Source organism: Montipora capricornis, chromosome 5 (genome assembly GCF_036669925.1).
Source record: "Montipora capricornis isolate CH-2021 chromosome 5, ASM3666992v2, whole genome shotgun sequence".
NCBI classification, from domain to species: Eukaryota; Metazoa; Cnidaria; class Anthozoa; order Scleractinia; family Acroporidae; genus Montipora; species Montipora capricornis.
In genome coordinates, this window is record NC_090887.1 from 19186330 (window position 1) to 19206793 (window position 20464).

The window sequence follows — 20464 nt, forward strand, 5'->3', positions numbered from 1 at the left end:
TTAAACAACTATTTGGCATGCTGGCATTTTAATGAATTTTTGAATTCCAGGTTACCTTTAGTAAAGCGGCCGAGGACTGAACGGGGGTAGGTACTTGGTGTCTCTTTTTCTATTGTTTCAAATTTTGCTAAACAAGGTATAAAACGTTCAGTAATTATACAATTACCCTAACCTAACCCTAACGCTAACCCTAATCCTAACCCTGACGGTTTTACCGTGTTTAGATAATTTTGTGCAATAGATAACCACTAAATCACAAAATACACCACGTATCTTCCTGACCGGGATCAAAAATGCAAACATCTCAAGTTCTTGGAGAAGGAGCGCATTCCTAAATATTGTTATTCCTTTTAACGATGCAAAATGTGTAATCTATAAATCGCGGAAATGGGTGCAAGGAGTTCATATATTGCTATATTTGTTGCCATAAAAATGATACGCAGGTAACACAGAGAGTATTCACGGAAGTTGAAAGTCGTTTTGAACGAGGTGTCTTTCAGGGGCTTCATGCCCTTCCAGAGAACAGTAAATTCTAAACCAAAATAGTAAACAACAAACAACAATGCGTCAATCCCTAACGAGTCAATCCGCGGAAAATGTGACATTTTGAATTTCAAACTGTTTTTAGTCCTTCAACTTTAACGTGAGTGGTATTTATTAAACCAGCATGTCCAAGCTTGGACGATTTAGTAAACTCGAGCTGATTGAACACATGTATTGCTGCATTCATTTTATTTAACTCTCAAGGTTATTTAGCCGAGCACGAGTTCTCTATTCAAATTGGATTTGCTAAATTTAAAATGAAAAATTTGAATTTGATTTTTTTCTTTGTCTAAGATGGTAATCTCTTTTTAATCAACCGATGATGGCCTACCACTTAGAGCCACTTTTGCTCATTACGCGCTTTTTCTTTTGAGTGACCATCCTCGGAGACATAGGGACAGCGAGTCGATAGAATGTTCGTGGTGAAAGTTTACTACAAGAACGGGAAGAGCCCCTGGGCACTTACTCTAACCGAACCAGTTCCAGAAGCGTTCAAATTCCCTGCTTCTGATTTTGAGTGACAAGCTCTATAAAGAATTACTATTTGGTGTAAAATTCAACCCTCATCATCCCATTATTTAAAGGCGTTTGCTATTCATAAGCAATTAAAGTCCATTTTACAAGCAAATTTAGAGTTTCCATGTCTGTTACACGTACATGGTTGCTTTGGAAAATCTAACCCACTCTCTTTATTGCTGAGGGATGTTTGGCTACATCTTTTTCCGCCTTTTTCCTGTGTGTATAAAGGAAACCAAAAAAATAAGAAGTTACTGCAGGCAGCAATTGGTGGTGTTGACTGAGATTATGGAGAGATCGTGGAAATGAACTGAGCAATTCATGCGGATTGACACAGATTGCTCAGTGATTATAGCCGGATGTTGGGCGAACGACAACTAAGCATTTGCATTTGAATTTTAAAAAGACGACGTCTATTTTTCTAGAACACTTTGACTCTTTCATTTCTTATGGGTTTCCCATTATTAGTGAGGCCCCTTGTCGTTAGGAACAGTGAAATGTAGAAGTGTCATACTGGTTGTCAAGGAGTTTAGTCTCAATAATCGTTTGACCTCCAAAATGCAAGTGTTTATTACCTTACCAGTGTCTAAGCATTCTTCAATATACTTTTTATCTTCTCGTTTGCAGTTGTATTAATCAATTTGTTTCCGTCCGGATCTTCTCCGTCAGGATCTGCGCCCTGGAAAAATGCATGCTCCCGGTTAGGACTAGGGCGTTTGTGCAAAATGTGAAATAAAGTGAGCGTTCTGAATCTCCAAGATCTTAAATAACTGATGTCGAAATGTAGTTATCCCAACTGTTCTCCATACATTTTTTTGGTACTACCAGCCTTATGATCAGTATGAGCATTAGCCCTACTGATGGAAATGGGCCCACAGTTAACTCTGTTTAAAATACAAGTGCTACACGGCCAACGTTTGTATAAACGTAACCTTTCCTTATGATCAGTATGTTTGATTACGCTTTGATATTAATAGGGAGAAATTAGATGCTGCTCAGCACCTATGCTTGCTCCAGTACCCAGCTCGGGTGATCGCTCCATTATGAAGCCGTTGCTTTTGGGCCTAGTGTGAATTGTAACGAAAGAGCAGTTCTTACATTTAGTCCAATACGGTTCAGTGTTTGTTTGCTTTTTATTTATTTATTTATTTATTTATTTATTTATTTGTTATGCTAGAAGTATGGACTTCTGATTCTGCCGTTTTCACTTTAAAATAATCAAAAGCAGGGAACAATTAAAAAATATAATAATAAATTAGTACAAATTATTCACCTAAAAATGCATGCAAAAATTATTCCAGAAGTATTTCTTAACAATGAAAATGGTTAATTTAAATTAACAGCTCATTCAAAAAGATGTATCTATGGGCCGCTGTTACAATAAAAAACACAAGAGTTTGAACTAGGAAATTATCGTGAGTATCACAGCTCTCGTTTCAACCTCTCTCCTTGAAGAGGCAAGACGAAAGACTGGGGACGCAATTGCATTATTCAAAGGTACTGAATGCAATTAGCTCACCATTAGGATACGAATAGCTAGTCCAACTTACCATTTGGAGCAAATATTTCAAAGTGTTTTCATTTTCGCCAAGCACTGCATAATACAAAGGCGAACAGTCATCTTCGTCAGATAACTAAATAAGAATAAGAATATTTTCGTGTACTCGATTAAGCAAGGGAAGGAAGTTCGAACTGTTGGGTTAAGTCCGGAACCTCCATACATGGAGCAGCATTTAACTTCAATATGAAACCCCCTTTTCGGCAATACTATCGCTGCAAGTTCAGTACTAAACCCAAAATCATTCAGGAAGTCAAAATTTCCAGTTTGTGATCTATTTTCGTCGATTTTTCTTTATTTTTTTATACTTCTGGTACACGTGCTCACAAGTTTGTTTTTGCACTTCAAGGATGTTTAGATTTTCAATCCATGTACAAACTCCAATTTTCATTGGCTACTTTTCCTCACGGTCATTATATTCGACTTGAAGTCAATGTGGGTTAAGTGTCCAAAAGGGGCGTGTCTTGGATCCACCCAGATTAATGCTTCAATAAATACGTTGATAAAGCTTTTTAGTTTTGCGTGACGCCTTTCCCGCATTCATCGATGCACTTATTCGTGGCCGTTTATGACTAACACTATCATTTTCACTTATCACTTAGGCAAAAATTGAATTAAACTACTACTATTTCGTTCGCCAAACAAGAATTACCGCGCTTATAGTTTACTTGCTCAATGAACTGAAATGACAACAATCAAAGGAAAATGTTGGACTTCAGGTCAGTCGAGTAAATGCAAATTCTGTCTACTGACGTTCACTGGCTGACAAATTAATTCCCTTCTCTCGGAGAATAACAACGCTGTTTTTTCCTTGTCAAGTGGTTTTTTGCGTTGACTAATGTATCGCTCTAATTACTCCGTGGGGTACCTTTTTTGTCGAATTTTAAACTTGCCGAGCTTTTTACACTAAAAACACGCTTCTTGTTGTTAGACAAAACTTGAAATTGTGTTTTAAGGTGTGCGCAAACAAACTCCATGCAACGACTCACGTTCACATCCGCTCCCTTGGATACGAGGTATTTGATAACGTCCAGTTTTCCTGCTTGCACAGCAATGTGGAGAGGACTGCGACCGTGTTGGATAGGCGTGTTGACCTGGCTTCCCTTGAAAAGAAAAAAAGTTTCTTTCACCGTTGACATCACTGAGCCCGCTCAAAGTATTTCAAATTCACATAGCTGAGTAATCAGGCAATTACAGCATGCCATGCACTACGAGATATTCAAGTCAAACGTCCATCATCGAATCATTGAAAATGGCAAATCTCGCACTCGATCTTTCAATTTCTTCACATTGTTGTTCTGTGGTAAATTAGAGTAATTTTGATGAAGACAAACATCTTTCCTAGACATGAGTAGATAGCTTATCTGACCCAGAAACAGACATCACTGTTGTAATGATTAGAATCCGGAAAATTCTTATTATCAAACTTACTGGCCTGGCAAATTTTTCCTTCACCACTTCCAAATTGCCTGATCTAATCGCTGTGACTAAAATACTCATAGCTGCTCTTCGACGCCGGGATGATTTTCCAGAGAATCACTGATCTTCGTTTCTGGTTTTCAAAGCTGCAGGCCGCCGCGTCCAACAGTTGAGCGGCTTGAATTCTTTATACAAAATACGTTCGAGGTTGCAATGAAAGTCACGTGATGTTATAGCACGAGACAGACAATGAGCAGTCTTGCATGAGACACACTGGTGCATTGTAAAAGGGTGAAACATTGGCATGTCTGAAGAATAATGGCTTATGTCACTTTTTAGCATTGATCTGTTGGTGGCCGGGCTTCGGGTGATCCCGTTAGGTAAAGGTACACCTTAACTCCTTTACCCTCTAGAGGGTATTCTCCCACCCCCTCCCCCCTAGCTTCCTCTTTCCATATAATATAATATAATATAATATAATCCCGTTGTTTAGATGGGTACTGTGGGTATAACTGAAGCGATAAAATAAGAGTAAGGCTGGTTGTGGTTCGTAGTTGGTTGATCAGAGAGACTAATTTATGTCTTTTTCAATACGAAGGTCTTACTTTGAGAACGAGGGTGAGCATACTTTTTATTTATTTATTGTTTACACTATATATAACAAAAAGGAGTATATGTAAAATGTATTTACAGGGTGTTTCAAAAGTTCGTTCCGATTGAAAATTGCATTTTGTCTCCGGCAAGGATTTAATCTATCTAATAATGCACATGAAAGTTGTTTCACTTGTAAAATTTTTATTTTGCAAGATACAGCCATGAATTATAAGTCAAATTGATCGTTGAACTGTGTCTTTTACAGACAACATACTTCCTTTGAAAATTAAATTAAATTGTTCACAACTCAATGGTTACAAAACGAAACTGCTCTACTCCGAAATTGACAACAGCGGCCGATAAGAACACGTACGCCGGTTTAGTTTGAGCTCGTTCACTTAATATAGAATGGGATGGTTCGAAAATAAATATTAAAGAACACTCAAAGCAAGTGAACACAACACAATGGTCAGGGAAATGGGAAAAAAATGTGTTTTTCACTCACCTCCGAAAACAAGATCATCAATAGTCGCGCGCGCGTGTCATGCAAGTTTGTCTTATGACATCACACATCAAAACACGCGCTTCCATTGGTCCCTACTAAAGTCTCCAGGGAACCTTACATTACACTACGTACACTTACATTACACTTTTCACAGCACGATCGATAATTTCTCTGCCTGCTGCAAAACTTCGCGCAGCATTAAGCTGGCCGCCTCGCAAGCCTCGCGTCTTCGCTCGGTTTGATCGTTTGGCAATAAAGCAAATTAAGCAAATTTAAAACTGGGTTGTTCATGATTTTTATGTTCAATATCTCGAAACAGGTCGGACCAGTGACCCGTAAAATACTCTGACCTTGTGGTGGAATTCGATTTCAATCAGATGGGAACTTAAGGATAAAAACTTACTCAAAAATAGACAATATCTGCTTAGATGACAGTTTAAAGTATCGGATTATGGCGTCGAAAACAAATAAAAACTCCATACCTTTCTCCAACTGAAGCGTGACTTAGGGACAGACTTGATAACCGCGTTTGAAAAGTCCTCTATTGCATTTATAAAATATTCCTCAAAGATAATTCGACAAATGAAGGAAAATGCTGGTTTTTTACTTCCTTATTGAAACAACTCTTCTTGACAGACGCTCATATTTCCTACCAACCAATCAAACCGTGCGTCTGACAATACATAACCAATCAAAATTCGTGTGATGTTACAGCCGTTTTTACATACTCCCATCTAAACACAGCTATTGACCAGTGAGAGTGCGCGTACTATCCTAATTATTTTATAAAACGAAACTGAGTAACATCACTCAATTTGAAGATGAATCGTAATACTTAACTCGGTAAACCGTGACACCCTCCAAAGAGGCTCCAGGCTCTCATAGGCACATACTGTCACATGTGTGTTCTTCGGAATAACAGAAAAGTTAGAGCGGTTTTCAATTGAGTGTCGAAAGTAATTAGCGAATAACTTTGGTTTTGCATTACTTCACTCAGTGATTGGTTCAAAGTTCTCGTGCCACTTTTTCAACCAATCAAAAGTGAAACTAAAACCAATCGTGGCTCGCGCGTGCAAATTTTCCCGCGCTTTGTGTCGGCTACGTGTAATTACTTCGAGTTTTGATTGGTTTACTGGATTGTCTCCGTCCTTTCTGATTGACCAAAGTAATTACTTTGGTTTTGGTTTTACGACACTCATTTGAAAACCGCCGTAATTAATTTAACAACTGGAATTAATTAAGCATCTAACATTCCCTCAAAGGTGCCTTTTTGTGAAGTTAGTCATGGGCTCCTGGTACATGAAGTGTGCAACAAAAGCTGGTCAATAAAGCCTGAGCTTTGCGAAAGGCACCTTGCATGGTAATAGCCATCTTCTGACAAATTACAAGTTCACTACAAGCCTCCCACTGGTCAAGTACATTTTTATCCACGAGTTAGCCAATGGCGTCCTTTGGTTAAAATTATCTTTCGACCTTTCTAATGGACTAGTAACAGCGATGAGCTACTTCTCATAAGACTTCAAAATGTCAGGAAATATCATTTCCATAATGTGGCAAAGAATAAAAATAATTTCACCGAAAGAAAGTACAAATATTAAGGAATTTTGGCCAAAAATACGAATATATCTGCATGTTTTAAGATGTGATGTTGCCATGGTAACTGCCATGATCCAAAAATTGACACTCAAATATAAGCCTCATTAAATCGGTACCCATATTGGGTACGGGGGAAACTTTGAGAGAAATTAATTAGGTTTCCTTTTGCAACTCGTGCCCTGTAGTATACTCTTGAGAGCCACCTTTAAGCTCCCTAATATTCTCCCCTGAAAAGATCTAAGATAGAGATAGAGAACGGCTACTTTGTGGTAGTTTAATTGCAATAGACCCCTTCCATAAATGGCACCTAAATTTGAATAACAATACTTTGTACATCCTTAGCCTCGTACTTATGTTTCTAGACAAAGGATTTTTTACATGAATGTGAGACTTAGGGATGTACATTGCCATTTATGCAAAGGGTCTATACTTATGTCACAGTGTGTTTGACGTGTTTTGGCTCAAATTCGTGCCAACATGTTGATTTTCCAGGGTCGTCACAGTGGAGATCGCGTAGTAATGTTACTCGACTTGACCTTGACTCAACCGATGGAGAGTTGGAGTGGAGTTCCCAGAGTCTCTCTTTTCTGCCTCCTCTACGACAAAGACCCTGGGAACGAGGTTGGGAATGATGCTGCATGATTGATTCTTGGTTTTGATTTTCCCAAGTCCGTTCTGGCTGGGGACATCTTAGGAGTGATTCAAGGAGCGGCATACTGACAATGTGCCTCAATGAGGCAATAGCTGTGCGAAGACGTAAGTACCTACCTCTTTGAGTAATCAGATCATGACTTTTTGATTTTGATAGGATTAATAACTGCAAAAAGATCATTAGGGATTCATTTGACTGGCATCATTGCTGCCAATCGAAAACAGAAATAACGACTTAACCCATTGTCCTCTGGGAGTGAGACTTGACAGCTTTTACTCTGGGGGCGTCTTAGGGCATTTGAGGTATCAGTGGATTGAGAAGTCAAAAACTATGTCCCCTCCATGCAGCTTAAAACCAATAGAAGCTTTTCCATTACTAAATAACAGCCAACTTACTAGGGCTACTACTCGAACCCAAATTAATCATGAACGAGTTTTCTTCAAACTTTTCAGGGTGTGTTACATAAAAAGAATGCAAGTTAATTTACTCTTGGGACTTCATCCTGATTCACTCAACTGAACATCCATTGTATTTATCCAAAGAAACATCCCCCCCCCCCCTCCAAATTACCTTCCTTCAATTACCTTCCGAATTTAAACCAATTCGTTGTTTGAAATACAGTATCTCATTCGTTGTATGCTGGTAGCCCATGAAATAGAACAAAAGTAACATGTTTTAAGAATGTAGTTGATTGATGTGATAGTTAGGGTATTAAAATTGTAGGCATCTGGCCCCTGTTGTTTTACTAGAAGGGAGGGTTACCCTAGTACCAGGAATACTCTAGCAGGAGGGTTACCCTAGCACTCACACATTTCCTCTTTTTTCTAGCAATCTGTTTACAAGTCAAATAGGGTTACCCTGATGCGAGGATAACCCTATCTGAGCGCTAGGGTAACCCTTTCCGAGCCACAAGGATTACCCTAGCGCCAGAGTAACCCTACCTGCCTTGTAAACGCTCTGCTAGGGATAATTCGGCTTGTTTCTAACCGGGTGCGGTTACCAAGTTCATTTAGAGTTGTCCCGGATGATAGGGTAACTCTACCTGTCAAATTTTGCTAGTAAACTCGGGCTATCTGTGACCCTTTTACTAGTGTAATCCTAGCAGTAGGGTTACTCTCCCTCCTCTTAAACAGGGCCTAACTCAATCAATTTTGAAAGCGTTATCTCGTCTTTGAATTGGCCACGTGTATTGTGAAAGGTTAAACTTAAACTGTTCACTTGTGGAAAAAATTTCAAAAATTTGTTGATCCGTCTTTTCCGGGTAATAACAGAACATTTCGGGTATCAGTGCACAAGTAAACGTCGTGACAATTATAATTTTCCCGGGAATCTGAATGAACTTTGAAAGGCAAAGTAAGTAACCAATTCAGTTGACAGGTTTTTTACATGTAAAAGTATCTTTAATTTCTTACCCTTATTTAAATTCTTTATAAATGACGCCATCATACATGACAATAATCTAACTAGTTGTACAACGATTGGAAACTTTCTTTAAATATACTTACATTGAACACAGCCTGCATTACTTTTTCTTTGCAATTAGGCCTGTTCTCAAAGGAATCCTTAAATCGCATCGTTACTTCTGTTTTTCCTTTTACGGAGTGAGATGCTTTGATGAATTTTCCTTTAAATTCCGGAAGCATGTATCAGCGTATAAATGCTAACCTTGCTTTCACAAGACTGGGCCAAGCATTACTAAGCAAACATCCACATTGAATTTCTATAGTACGTTTCATATTATTTTAAGACTTGTGAGAAAATTTGTAACAGGTGAAATGATTCTTTGGTAATTGGGTCTTCTTTTAAGGAAGAAGTTAGTGGTGTTAGGAAACAGGCAGAGGTCTGTAGACGAGTATACTTAACGACTGTAAGTGCTGTCACTTAGATTCTTCTCAATGGAATCACATTACAAATCGCGACTTGCTCATTATAAGCTGAAACAGCTGTATGTTTTGTAAGCAGCTCACTTAATACCTATACAATGAAATTCATTGTCTTGTTAGAGTGATTTCTACATTAAGTCTCCAGTTTAGTTCGGTACACTGAATGCATGCATTTTTGTCCAAAAACTCCATACATTTGCTTAAAAAAAGGCTTAATTACTTTGAATCATGATCTGCTTTGTCAAAAAAATGCCTGCCCCTACTTTCTTTGAGACCCTGAAATTCTGTAAATTCACGAGTTTCACTCTACAATATGAAAGGCAGACACGTGTCAGTAGTATAGCACTCGTTTCCTTCACGCCTACATTTCTATTTCTTGGGTAATCTTGACTACAGTGAAGGCAACTCTTTTTTTGGGAGGGGGGAGGGGAGGGGGGACTGGAAAGAAAACTGTTATCGGCACATTTACAGATCTCAAGATGGCTACAATGGTTGTAGTCATCAGAGTGTTCCCTTTCTGCACCCTCGCCACCTCCTTCCCTGCCGCTCCTTTGTCCAGGTTCGTTGAGTGAAGGTTCCGCTCCGACTAGCCACAAATTTCTTGCTTTTGGAGTAATCAGAGACCGGTAGTTGACTCCCCAAGCCCTTTCCCACATCGAGCACAAAACTTGTCAAACACGTTTGTTTTGTGGCCACACCTGCTACAAAAGTGGGCTATGGCGGCAAGTCCATAAGCCCGTTCTCCTATACTTGATTCTGGGCTGTAGGGTGGGTGTGATATGGAGGGGAACTTGAAAGCCATTTCCGGTTTTGGCTTCACAAGTAAGGGGGGCGGAAGCGGTGATGGAGGGTAAATCCGCGATGATGAACACGCATGTGTGCTGGGCAATGGTCTGGGGATGACATTGCGAGTGATAGGACCATGAAGGAATGGCGATGAATGATTAACCGCGGTAAAACCGCATCCTCCAAGCGTCGCCATGTTAGTTCCCCGACCTTCCTGAGCGGATAACAGCATTTCAATGGCCTCGACCACGTTACCGTGACAACCCTGCAACATAAGCTCAAGCGTGGTCTTGTTGTGATGAGGAAAGAGCTTTCCGAGTAACTCCATTGGAGGATGTCGAAGTGACAAGGCAGTTATCTCTCTTGACAATCTGGGATACCTTAACTCATGCGGCCTGTCGCGGAAACTTTCCAAGAGGAACTTGCTGTCATGGCTAGGGCTTTTCGTTGCTTCAGGGGTGCTCGTATGGTGGGATCTTTTTTGCTCATCTTTGGGCTCCTGTGGTTCCATTTTTACTTGAAGCTCAGGGGATAGCGCAATTCTCTTGAGACTTGGATTTTCTTCGTCTTCCTCTTCGGATAATGAACTTTTTCTCTTCCGGGATCCTGTGGATGAAATTAAGGGTATGAATTTATAACTAGGCCTGTCATAACATCAACTGACTTCAATGACGTCTTGGGATAAAAACAGACTGTAAACAGGATAACATGCACTTGCCAGGTTCTGTCGAAATTTCGGTTATCCTTGATTCAAGTCGACCCATGTTGGGATGAGCGGATGGATGGTGGTAAAAAGGGTGCTGGTGATTGCCTGGAAATCCTGGAAAAAGAAAGATACGACGAGTATGAGGTTTGGGTGAGTGTAGTAATGAGTAGGCAGTGCATACCACTGGTTAGGGCGCTTGCCTTGAGATCAGGAATTCAAGACCCTGGCTTTGATCCTGGTTGGTTCAACGTCTCGGCTGCACTTGTAAATAGCCAACTGGTTTGCCTCCGGCCAGTTGGGATTTCTAACTGTTGTTGTTTTTCTGTTTTGTGGTTTCGTTGATTGTGTTTCATTGGCTCTTAGAAGACCCTATGGGGAGTAGTTATTTTATTTAAGTATGTATGTATTTAACGAATCGAAAGTGGTTTAGCGTTGTCTGTACTCTTATCGAAAAAGATATTCGTCATCAAAGTGGTGAAAATGTTCGAGTTGGTTTTTTTACCGCGATATTCAATGCGAAAGAAAGTGTTCACTTCAAAGCGTGACCAAAATCATAACAAAAAGAAAGAGCAAGCGTAGTCTATAACTTTCTCGCAATATGATTGGTTTATTTCCCAAAATGAGCGTTCCTGATTGGCTGTTACATTGCGTGACAAATTGACGCGAGCATGATGGGAGCAGCGTTGTTCAGACTCTTATCGACAACGGCAAATTTGTCAATCAGATTGCGAGATTACAAGCAATTGCGGTAAAGATCCCACTTGAAGGATTGTTGTTAAAAAGAAGATTAAGTTATATTGAGGTACGTCATTTCTCGGTTTAAACCATTCACAGTGCCACATCTCCTTTTGCTGGCAAAATTTTTAAATGACTCTTTAATCTTTCCGTCCTTGGTTACTCATAATTACGTTGTTGTTTATGTGTAAGATGCTTGTTTCTAGCCAATTGTTGTGGTTAACACACTTGGAAATCTCCAGATCAGTGACATAAATATTTACATTACAACAATTGATTTGTGATAACTGTTTGTCAACTGTCGATCGTCTCGTTCTTGCTTTTGTAACCGTTTGAAGGAATCGGTCTTGTAATCAAATTTTTGAGAAAAACAACAGGAACCAAAAGCTAGAGCGGTTTTCAATTAAGTGTCGAAGGTAATCAGCGAATTGCTTTGGTATTGCATTACTTCACTCAGTGATTGGTTCAAAGTTCTCGCGCCACTTTTTCAAGCAATTAGAACTGAAACCAAAACCAGTCGTGGCTTGCACATGCGCATTTTCGCGCATTGTGTCTGCTGCGTGTTATTACATCGAGTTTTTGATTGGTCTACTGGATTGTCTCTGTCCTTTTTGATTGGTCAAAGTAATTACTTTGCTTTTGGTTTTGGTTTTACGACACTCGACTGAAACTCGACTAAAAGTGTAATGATTGTTAATCCTGTGTCTCCCCTAATAATAGTGGTTGTGGCAACCGCCTCTTCAGGTTACAAGAATACCTGCTAATCCGTTGGCTTGATAAACCATAGAGTAAGTCAATCTGGCGTTTTCCAGTTCTCTGTGATACTTCGCTCTTAACTCAGCTCCCTTTCGCTGCTGCCTTAGCAACGCAACACGAGCCGCTGTAACTCGTTGTCTTTCAGTTATGAGTTGACACTTTGAACATGTACAATCTCTCCAGCGGCAGTAGTGTTTGTGACCTTTGAGCCATGACACTGTGCCATGTGTACGGCACCGAGCGCATTTTGGGACTCTGTGGTGTAAGGTGGGGGAACCATCGGACTGCTCTTCTTGGTTTTCGTTGTCAGAATCTTTCGTGTCACTCATTTTCCTACGAAAAACAAAACGTCACAAAATGGCGAGAGGAGTCGGAATCTTGATGATCCTAAAAGAAAGGTTGTCTTTTGGATTGAATGCAACTTATATGGTTCGTAACCTCAGCACGATAATCTGGTTCATGACACGACGCGAACAACACAGGAATGTGTTTGCGAGCTCTCACTCTTTCACTTCCCATCACGCTTCCAAACCGCGTGCATCGTGTACACTTATGAAAACGAGTCAGGAACCTCAGCAGCCACTGGCGATACTAAAACTGAAAAGTTTACATCAAGCGATCCCGAAAAAGAACCTTACTCTGCATGCATGGGCATCAGGTAGAGTAGAAAGTTTTCGAAGAATCACTTTTTCTGCAATGAGTTGCCTTTGCATGTAAGCCTAGTTTTCTCAAGGGAACATATTATATAAGGACAGTAAAAAATGGGGGCCAAAAACGTGTTCGTACATCTGTCTGTATGGTCTTGTCTGGAATGCAGACATTACACTCCCTTTGTATGAAAAACAGCCCTTAAAAAAAAACTAGGCTTAAAATAACAAAAAAGTGTAAGAAAACAAAACGTGACCAACACTCTTCCTAATACAATCGATGGAGCTTTTTGGTTCGTCCATAGATAATGGCGAGTCTGCTGTGTGTGCTAAGAAACTCTCAGCTCCCCGTTGATTATGGATAAGGAGTCACCATGAAACTGGGCTCAGTCCTCTTCTTTTGCAAGTATTTTAAACTAATTTATTTTCGTAAATCGCAAAAGTTAGGCGTGAAGTTATATTTTCCTCTGAAGCGCATTGCTTGAAATTGATTAAAAATAAAATTAGCCGAATTTTCGCTGGGAAAGGTTACATAAGCTATTTTTACATAAGCTTATTTTTTTGGCAACCGGAAATTTCATTTTTCTACAAAAAAAATGCATTGTCGTTGAATCTTAAAACGCGAGTTATCGGGTAGAATTTTCGAGAGGAACGGTTGAATGAATACTCCAAATGTTTGTGCTAAACTCGAAAGAGAACATACATTCCCGTTTTTCGTGTTACAAATTTTGTTCGAACAGGTCGACAAATGCATAATTTATCTCGGCAAATTCAGTTAGTAATTAACTGAAGCTTTACCAAGTGTAAAACGGTTAAGTTCCTTAAGACATTTCTTGGTCCTATAGAGAAGGCGATTGAAAGTAACTTCCTATTTGTAAGAAATAAGAGGCACGATGACCTTTTCCATGATGTTGGAAATTAGAAAAACGTATCGGTATTGGAATCGAAGTTGAAGACAAGATCTCATCTAATAACTTCCTTTAGCTTTTCAAAAGAAGTCCCATCAGGTGTAGCCTTTGTGTCCCAACAAGAGCAACAGTCGCCGATGAACAATGCTTTTTTACTGGCAAGTCGTCTTTGAAACGAAGTCTGAAAATGTTTTTTGAGTCTGAAACTCTTTACGCGTGACCATTCAAATAAAAAGCTACTGCACGGGCGTAGTTTTTCTGTTCCGTTGTGAGAAAGCCCGTAAAGCAAACGCTGCGTCAGTTATCACCAAATATGAGACCAAACTTTTAGATGACTTCGTTCGTCGATGCAGTCACATTAAAACGATCCTTTCCCACAGTATTTTATGCAGAACGTCCTTTTGTTATGAATGGATTATTTAAACAGTTGCGAATTTTCATTTCAAGTCCTGAAGTGATGATAAGCTTCAACGGCGATTTTCAATGTATGCCGTCTGTTACCGATCTCTTGATGAACCTAACTTGGTCTTTAGTTGTTTAAATGACATGCACAGCGAGACGTCAGAAACGCTCTTCCTCTTTTCGAAACTTTGAAAAAGATCTTCCAATTTTTCACTGAACTTTTGAAAGTGTGGAAAGATGGCACAAAGATATTAAAATCTATTTTCAGGGTATTCAATCTGGTTGGATAGTTTTCTTCCTTTCATCAGAAAAACTACATTGTACAAATGTTACAAGCTTCGCCTTAAATTAGTTTTGAAATAATTACTGAACTAGCTGTGTTTGTTTCTTTAGCCAGCTATCCGCCGACTATTCGCTGTTAGAACCACTGTGGCGACTGCGTCCTGTAGATTTGGGTTACTATTTCATGTCAAGTCCGCAGAAAGTGTAAAATCACTGAGTATATGAATTTCGCCATTATTAAGAAGGTAGTACGACGATTAATGTTTGACTAACAACGCACAAGTTTATCTTTTATCCCTTAAGTGTAACAGTCCAACGAATATCCTCCTTATTTTTTAGATTTGTCCCGTAAACAGTGCGAGATTTTCCTGAAGAAGTTGAACGATGATACAGTTGATTGATAATAACTAGTCATCTACATTTGTACTCTTTAAGTAAATCTCCAACCAACCTTGTAATGCCGTCGCGTAATGAACGTTACTCTTTCGCCACAAAACGAGTGCTATCTTCGAACGCGTGGAAACATTTAAGTTTGAAGTTAAACTCGCCGCGATTTCTTTGTAATTTTAGATAGTTATCATTTCGACAAGCTAACATTCATGGGAGTGGCTTCGTCCATTAGTCTTCACTGGTGGTAAAGTATAGGATTACAACGTATCGGCAATTTTAAAAGCTTTTCCATTCAAGCAGCTGACGGCTTAAAAATTCATTTTCAAAGAAAGGCCATATTTTTGCTGGACTTCTTAAATCGTTTTCCACAAAGGAAAACATTCTATAACTTTTGAAACTGGTTAAAGGAATTACTGGTTTGTGAAATAACAATTGTAACTGGCGTTAATTTGTTTCTCTTTAGCATAACAAGAATAAACGTTGCTATTTTTGGGTAGATATTCTTTCTTCCTTGTTCTTGTACGCTAATCAACTTGTTTTCTTCCTTGGGCGCTTGTTTAACTTTGACTCCAAGTGAAGGTTCAGAGGGGAAAACAAGGCCATCCGCATGGAAGGCACAATTGTAGTCTCAGTATCACTAAAATACCAATTAATACCACTTTTGGCCACTCGGAACTCTTTTAATGATGTTTAACGGCACATGTTTTGAATTTTCTTGAGTGGCGGGCTTGTTTTAGAAATGCTTAGTTTTATTTTTTCACGATAACACTTCGACCGTCATGGAAAAGAATATTTTCATCCATTCGAGGCCTCAGGTCTTTTCTTTTCTGAAAAGGCCGTTGTTTTACATGAGCAGTATTTGTAATTTATCCACTGCCATTTACATTTCAAAAATACTTTCCGAGCAGGTGCAACGAGCAATTATTTTTAAATCCAAAGTGCCATTGGCGAAATTACGCTGCACTTCCCATTGTATTGACTCTGTAGAAAACTCTGTTGTTGTTAAGTACCTTGAAATGAAATGTTCACCACAACGTATTTTGCATGACAATTGCCACAAGCAATCTTTCAACCTTGTTTCACAAGGAAAGCAAGTCTTCTAGTGAAAACTGAGAAGTCTTTCGACGTTCTCGTGATTTGCTAAGTGATACTGTCACATTTAAGTGAAGACGGCTGCTGAAATTATGGCTCAACTGAAACAAATAAGTACCTGTTCTTTGGTAATTAAGAAAATAAGAATTTTTTTGTTTTCGCTTAGAATGTTTCCGGTACGTTTGCTTAACTACTGCTTGATAAATTACCCCAAAACTTATTGGGTTTTTATTGAAATATGAGGGTAAGAAGAAAGATAAAATTAGATTTTCGTGACGGCTGACACTGCGATTTATTTCACAACTTATGTCACTTCATATTTTCTGACAGAGTTGACATAACTAAGCAAATTAGAAATCCGTTGCTTTTACAGTACCATCCTTAGAGCTTCACGGACCGATATGAGGCCCGGAAAAATGACTGTGCAATACCATCGAACGAAAACGTGTTTCAGTTTTTGGTGATGACAAATGATTCAGAATTATTGCATGAATTAGCCAATATAAAAACTACCATAATGCTCTTTGTTTGTCCCTCCAAAATTTTGCATAAGCATTGTTTTTATTTTCTCCTGGAACTTATAATGGTCCCAAGAGAAACTTAAAACAATGCTTATGCAAAATTTTGGAGATACAAACAAAGAGTATTATTGTATTTTTGATATTGGCTAATTGTTTTCCTGTTCAAAGCATGTAGACAAAACAATTTATGGGGAAAACTCGTGTGGTGGCTTTTGCTGGAAAATGTGCTAAACTAACATGAACACGCTCGCTCCAAGGTTGTATGAATATAATTGCTTTTAGTGGCACTTTATAGTTGGACCGTATCATGATACGGCTGTAAATTTTGGTTTCAATTTCATAGTAAACATAGTGGTATAGCAGGTATAGAAATGGAGGTTAACTATCAATAGAGTTATTTCAGTAGAGTTATGACTTAGAGTTAGAATTAACGACTTCTTTTTGGACTGCCAAAATCCTGAATTCAAGATTTTGGAAGACCTAAATCTTGAATTCCAAAATCTTGAATTCAGGATTTTGGCCATCCAAAATCTTGAATTCAGGAGTTTGGAAACTTAACTCTGAGAATAGCTGTCCTCATAGCAATGGTGTACAGAGAGTCCGAGTGATTGCGTTCGAACGAGGTACAGTCGATCCCGCGGGTCTTTCAGTAGATTGGTGTTGGTGCATTAATTTTTTATCCAGTCATGTCGAGAATGAGTTCAGTTTCAGTTTAGTAGTATTTTGAATAAAAAGTCCAGAGATTTGAATGAATTTAGTCTACTTTATGTTTTCAATTATTTTTTAAATTATTGCCTTTTTTAATCTTATTATTAGCCGGTAAAAGTGGCCACAATGGCGACTTGGACCAGCTTTACGAGGGAAAAAAACCATTAGCGACACGTGGGCGGTCGACATTGGCAAAAAACAATGAACAAACGTAAACATCTGTTCAACTGTCTTTGGGTCGTAAAAAGAAAAATATGAGTTCCTTCCCACTTTTTTCCGGGGTTGTAGCAAGAAACGTGGGCTCCACGGATCGAGCACTGTGACATCTTCTCTTTGTTTCCAAGGGTAAGCGCATACTCACACAGTGCGACCGCTGCGATAATGGCAAATAGGCGTTTTAGTTTAGAAATTTTAAACTTGCCTGTTCTCTTTTCGTTGAACAACAGTGTATTCGACGCTCTTACTATGGACATTTCAATAATTCTGTTGTTGACACCTTGTTCAACCAGCCTTTTTAAGCAATTGATTCTTTATTTAAGCTGCGTCAACAGAAAATGGTTCTATTTTTCTCTTTTTATTTAAAGATGTTTTTCTTTCATCATTTGATAAATAAAGCATAGGCACTTTTCACGGAATAAGATCTCTACTCCCTGCAATGTGATAACCAATTTGAAATCACCTGACTCTGCGTTCTCCACTGTTTGTGGCGTTGGCTGGGTTCGCGTGTCAGTGAATTCCTCTGGCTCAAATCCCTCGATTGGCACCGATTTAATGTTCTCCTCTTGCTTTCCCAATAGCAAGCCGGGTTCCTTGTTTAAGATGGGGTTCTTCACATTTTTGTGTTCAGTTATTTGAAATGTTTCTTCACATGGTTCAAGCTTTTAAGCGGTGTAAATCCTTTGCTGTAGCCATTCTGGTTTTTGTCTGGTGCGTGGACCATCAAACAAGCGACGGCAAAGGAGGCCAGAAAACTCCACCCGTCACTGCCGCCTTGCGGTAAATTTAAATCCCCACCCACCGATTCCAAACTTTCCTCCGGTTAACTACAGTGATCCGATAGAACCCCAATGACGGCGTGCGATTGCGAATAATCGTTCAATATAACTGCAGAGTTTCAGTATAAAAATCTTTGTGACTATTTGATTTACAAGGTTACCTAGGAAACGTGATGGTCGTGTTCGCGCAGTCTGCCGCAGGAGGAGAAATGTGACCTTACAGACGTGTTTCCCACAATGGTCTGGTACTAAGATATGTGCAAACAGAAACTGCATTTCTATCCGTTACCACGACTGTTACGAATGAGTTTAAGTATGGGTCAACAGGTTTGGCTCCCTTCTGTCAGTGGTGACTGATTAGCGTACATTTAGCAGGCCCGACTATGGCGTTTTAGAGGAAAAAATCGGAAAGAAATTTCAAGGGAGGGGGGAGGGGAGGGGGATGACCCTGGACAACCTTCCACAACCCTGGTATTCGCCTTCCACACCGATGGCATTGAAAGTTACCAAGGCGTACAAAGCCCCCCTCCCCCCCCCCCCCCATTCCCCTTTTCAGAAAATCCTGGATCCGCCCCTGATTTCTAACACGTAAGGGCCTGGGGCCAAACGGGATGATGTTGAAGCGAGTGGCCAAACGGTTAAAATGTTTGGTCATCAAACAATGTTTATGTCGTTTGGTCGCCAAACATTTCCCGTTTGGCCAGCCCCTAACAGAAACTGCATCCGTGCTCGCCACGCGTGAAACGTATTGCTTTCGAGCTTCGGTCTGCGTGTCGATTATTACTTCTGCTTTATTCAGACCAAGACCGGCCGTAGTTCCCTCGAAATTTTAGTGCGGACTTTATGTTTTGCGTGTAAGATACCGTCGATTTGTTTTTTCTCTTTCGTGACTAGAAATTTTTTTAGCGGAAGATTGTACAATGTACAGCACCATTTGAAACAATCTCTACAACCACATCAGCAAGGGGTTGCATCGCGAAGGTTCAACGACATGACGGTAACTAAAAACGTATTTTGAAATCCCATTATATTGACATTATAACATCTTTTGCTGCATCTTTTTAAACTTTTGATTTCCATCCGTTGTATTGTAAAATTGATCTGAATCAGTGCCTTTTTGTTGTTATCCGAATTCCTCTCCTTTCCTTAGCCGCGCGTTTGCTGTATTTAATCACTTAAGCTTGCACTGTCAGGGGTTTTTTAAAATTACTTTACTATGATTTTGAATTGCTTCTCTTCTTTCAATGAAAGCTGCCATGGAACTTGTAACGTTACAAATCTACATGGCAGGCAGCATTTAGATTTTTCCGATTAAGCTAGTTGTCACGCTTTTCAAGGGAGATCGTCTGCGTCCAGTCCAAAAAAAAATTGATACCCCTTCCCATCAGAAGCATGGGTACCCTTGTGGCTTAGCCTTCTTTGTTGTTAAGTTATAATCGAATGTTTTGCTTGTTCTTTTCGAAGTCCTGTCCATGTGCTTTCCCTGTAAATTCACCTTCAGTAAGTGGCACATTAACAAAGACTCAGTACCTGAATGTCACACTTCAAACGTGTCTTGTATCACCTGAAAATGAAAGTGACACTTGAACGTGCCTTCATTGTTCGAAGTAAATGGATTAAAAATCGCGGTCGTATTTCCAACTCTAGCACGTGGTCTGAAGGACAATGCGAACGAAAACCTACTTGTCCGAAGAGTGGAACCTATGCCGAGAGCGATCACTACTCTGCTCTAAGACCGTCCAACGTAATAGAAATCGTAACGCAAATTGCGGGAACCACAGGCATTTTGTGAGAACGGTGACTTCACACAATCGTGCGCTTTGAACTCATAAATAATTGCTTTAAAGCGCCAAACACAAGTGGACCTGTACGGCGCGGTTACAGTTTTTCCATTATCTTTCACAAATTATCCGTTCACGCTTTGAAAAAACTCGTAAGATATTCTCTTAAACGCAATTTAGATTGTAATGATATTTTAACTGGTTCTTCAAGTTGGGAAATCGAAAGAGACTTTATTGTATCAATGTATACTTAAAATTACACATAAGGCTGTATGGCCATGCACTCAACCTAAGGTTTGAATCGATTTTCGCCGGTGTAATGCTGAGGATTGTACTTAGGGTCCAAGTCAAACGCTAAAATTGCAGTGTATTTAGAATCCCTGCCAAAAGACTTTGTACCGAGATATCTTCATCCAAAGGAAAGCATGTGAATTGCGTCACTGATTTAAATACCATACTTTCTCTCATACCGGTTTACCTTGCGGAAGA

At 39.5% G+C, this 20464-nt stretch overlaps 3 protein-coding genes across 16 annotated transcripts in view; 1 reads left to right on the forward strand and 2 right to left on the reverse strand.

Moving 5' to 3' along the window:
* Window positions 1-20464, forward strand: part of LOC138049805 (doublesex and mab-3 related transcription factor 3, truncated-like) — a 199411-nt gene that overhangs the window by 107835 nt on the left and 71112 nt on the right. Inside the window, exon 4 of the mRNA XM_068896246.1 lies at window positions 7224-7487. The gene's annotated coding sequence lies outside the window, so the exon portion shown is untranslated. The remainder of the gene's footprint in view (window positions 1-7223; window positions 7488-20464) is intronic.
* On the reverse strand, window positions 10-4261 carry LOC138049811 (myotrophin-like). Of its 2 annotated transcripts, none has more exons than XM_068896258.1 (5): window positions 4049-4261; window positions 3607-3720; window positions 2610-2693; window positions 1640-1738; window positions 10-1276 (listed from the first exon to the last, which is right to left on the reverse strand). In XM_068896258.1, exons 1-4 carry the CDS (start codon window positions 4115-4117, stop codon window positions 1646-1648), a joined length of 360 nt encoding a protein of 119 aa, XP_068752359.1. In that variant the 5' UTR covers window positions 4118-4261; the 3' UTR covers window positions 10-1276; window positions 1640-1645. The 2 variants fall into 2 exon arrangements, with proteins under 2 accessions (XP_068752359.1, XP_068752360.1); XM_068896259.1 differs by having other exon boundaries at window positions 1635-1738.
* Window positions 8762-20464, reverse strand: part of LOC138049803 (doublesex and mab-3 related transcription factor 3, truncated-like) — a 66478-nt gene continuing 54775 nt past the window's right edge. For 12 of the 13 annotated variants that reach the window (XM_068896243.1, XM_068896233.1, XM_068896235.1 and 9 more), the window contains 3 exons: window positions 12251-12582; window positions 10771-10872; window positions 8762-10658 (listed from right to left, as the gene is read on the reverse strand). In XM_068896243.1, the coding sequence (XP_068752344.1) occupies window positions 9883-10658; window positions 10771-10872; window positions 12251-12578 (1206 nt within the window). In that variant the 5' untranslated portion in view covers window positions 12579-12582 and the 3' untranslated portion in view covers window positions 8762-9882. Of the gene's footprint in view, window positions 10659-10770; window positions 10873-12250; window positions 12583-14939; window positions 15432-20464 lie in introns of those variants that run through there. The other variant, XM_068896240.1, reaches the window with a different exon arrangement.

Bases quoted from the DNA above. Each gene is read 5' to 3' on its own strand.
- LOC138049811 (XM_068896258.1), bottom strand. From the start codon at position 4,117: ATGAGTATTTTAGTCACAGCGATTAGATCAGGCAATTTGGAAGTGGTG. The intron at 3,721-4,048 runs GTAAGTTTGATA...TTTCTTTTCAAG, and splicing joins AGGAAAAATTTGCCAGGCCA to GGAAGCCAGGTCAACACGCC. The intron at 1,739-2,609 runs GTAAGTTGGACT...GCATTTTTCCAG, and splicing joins TGAAATATTTGCTCCAAATG to GGCGCAGATCCTGACGGAGA.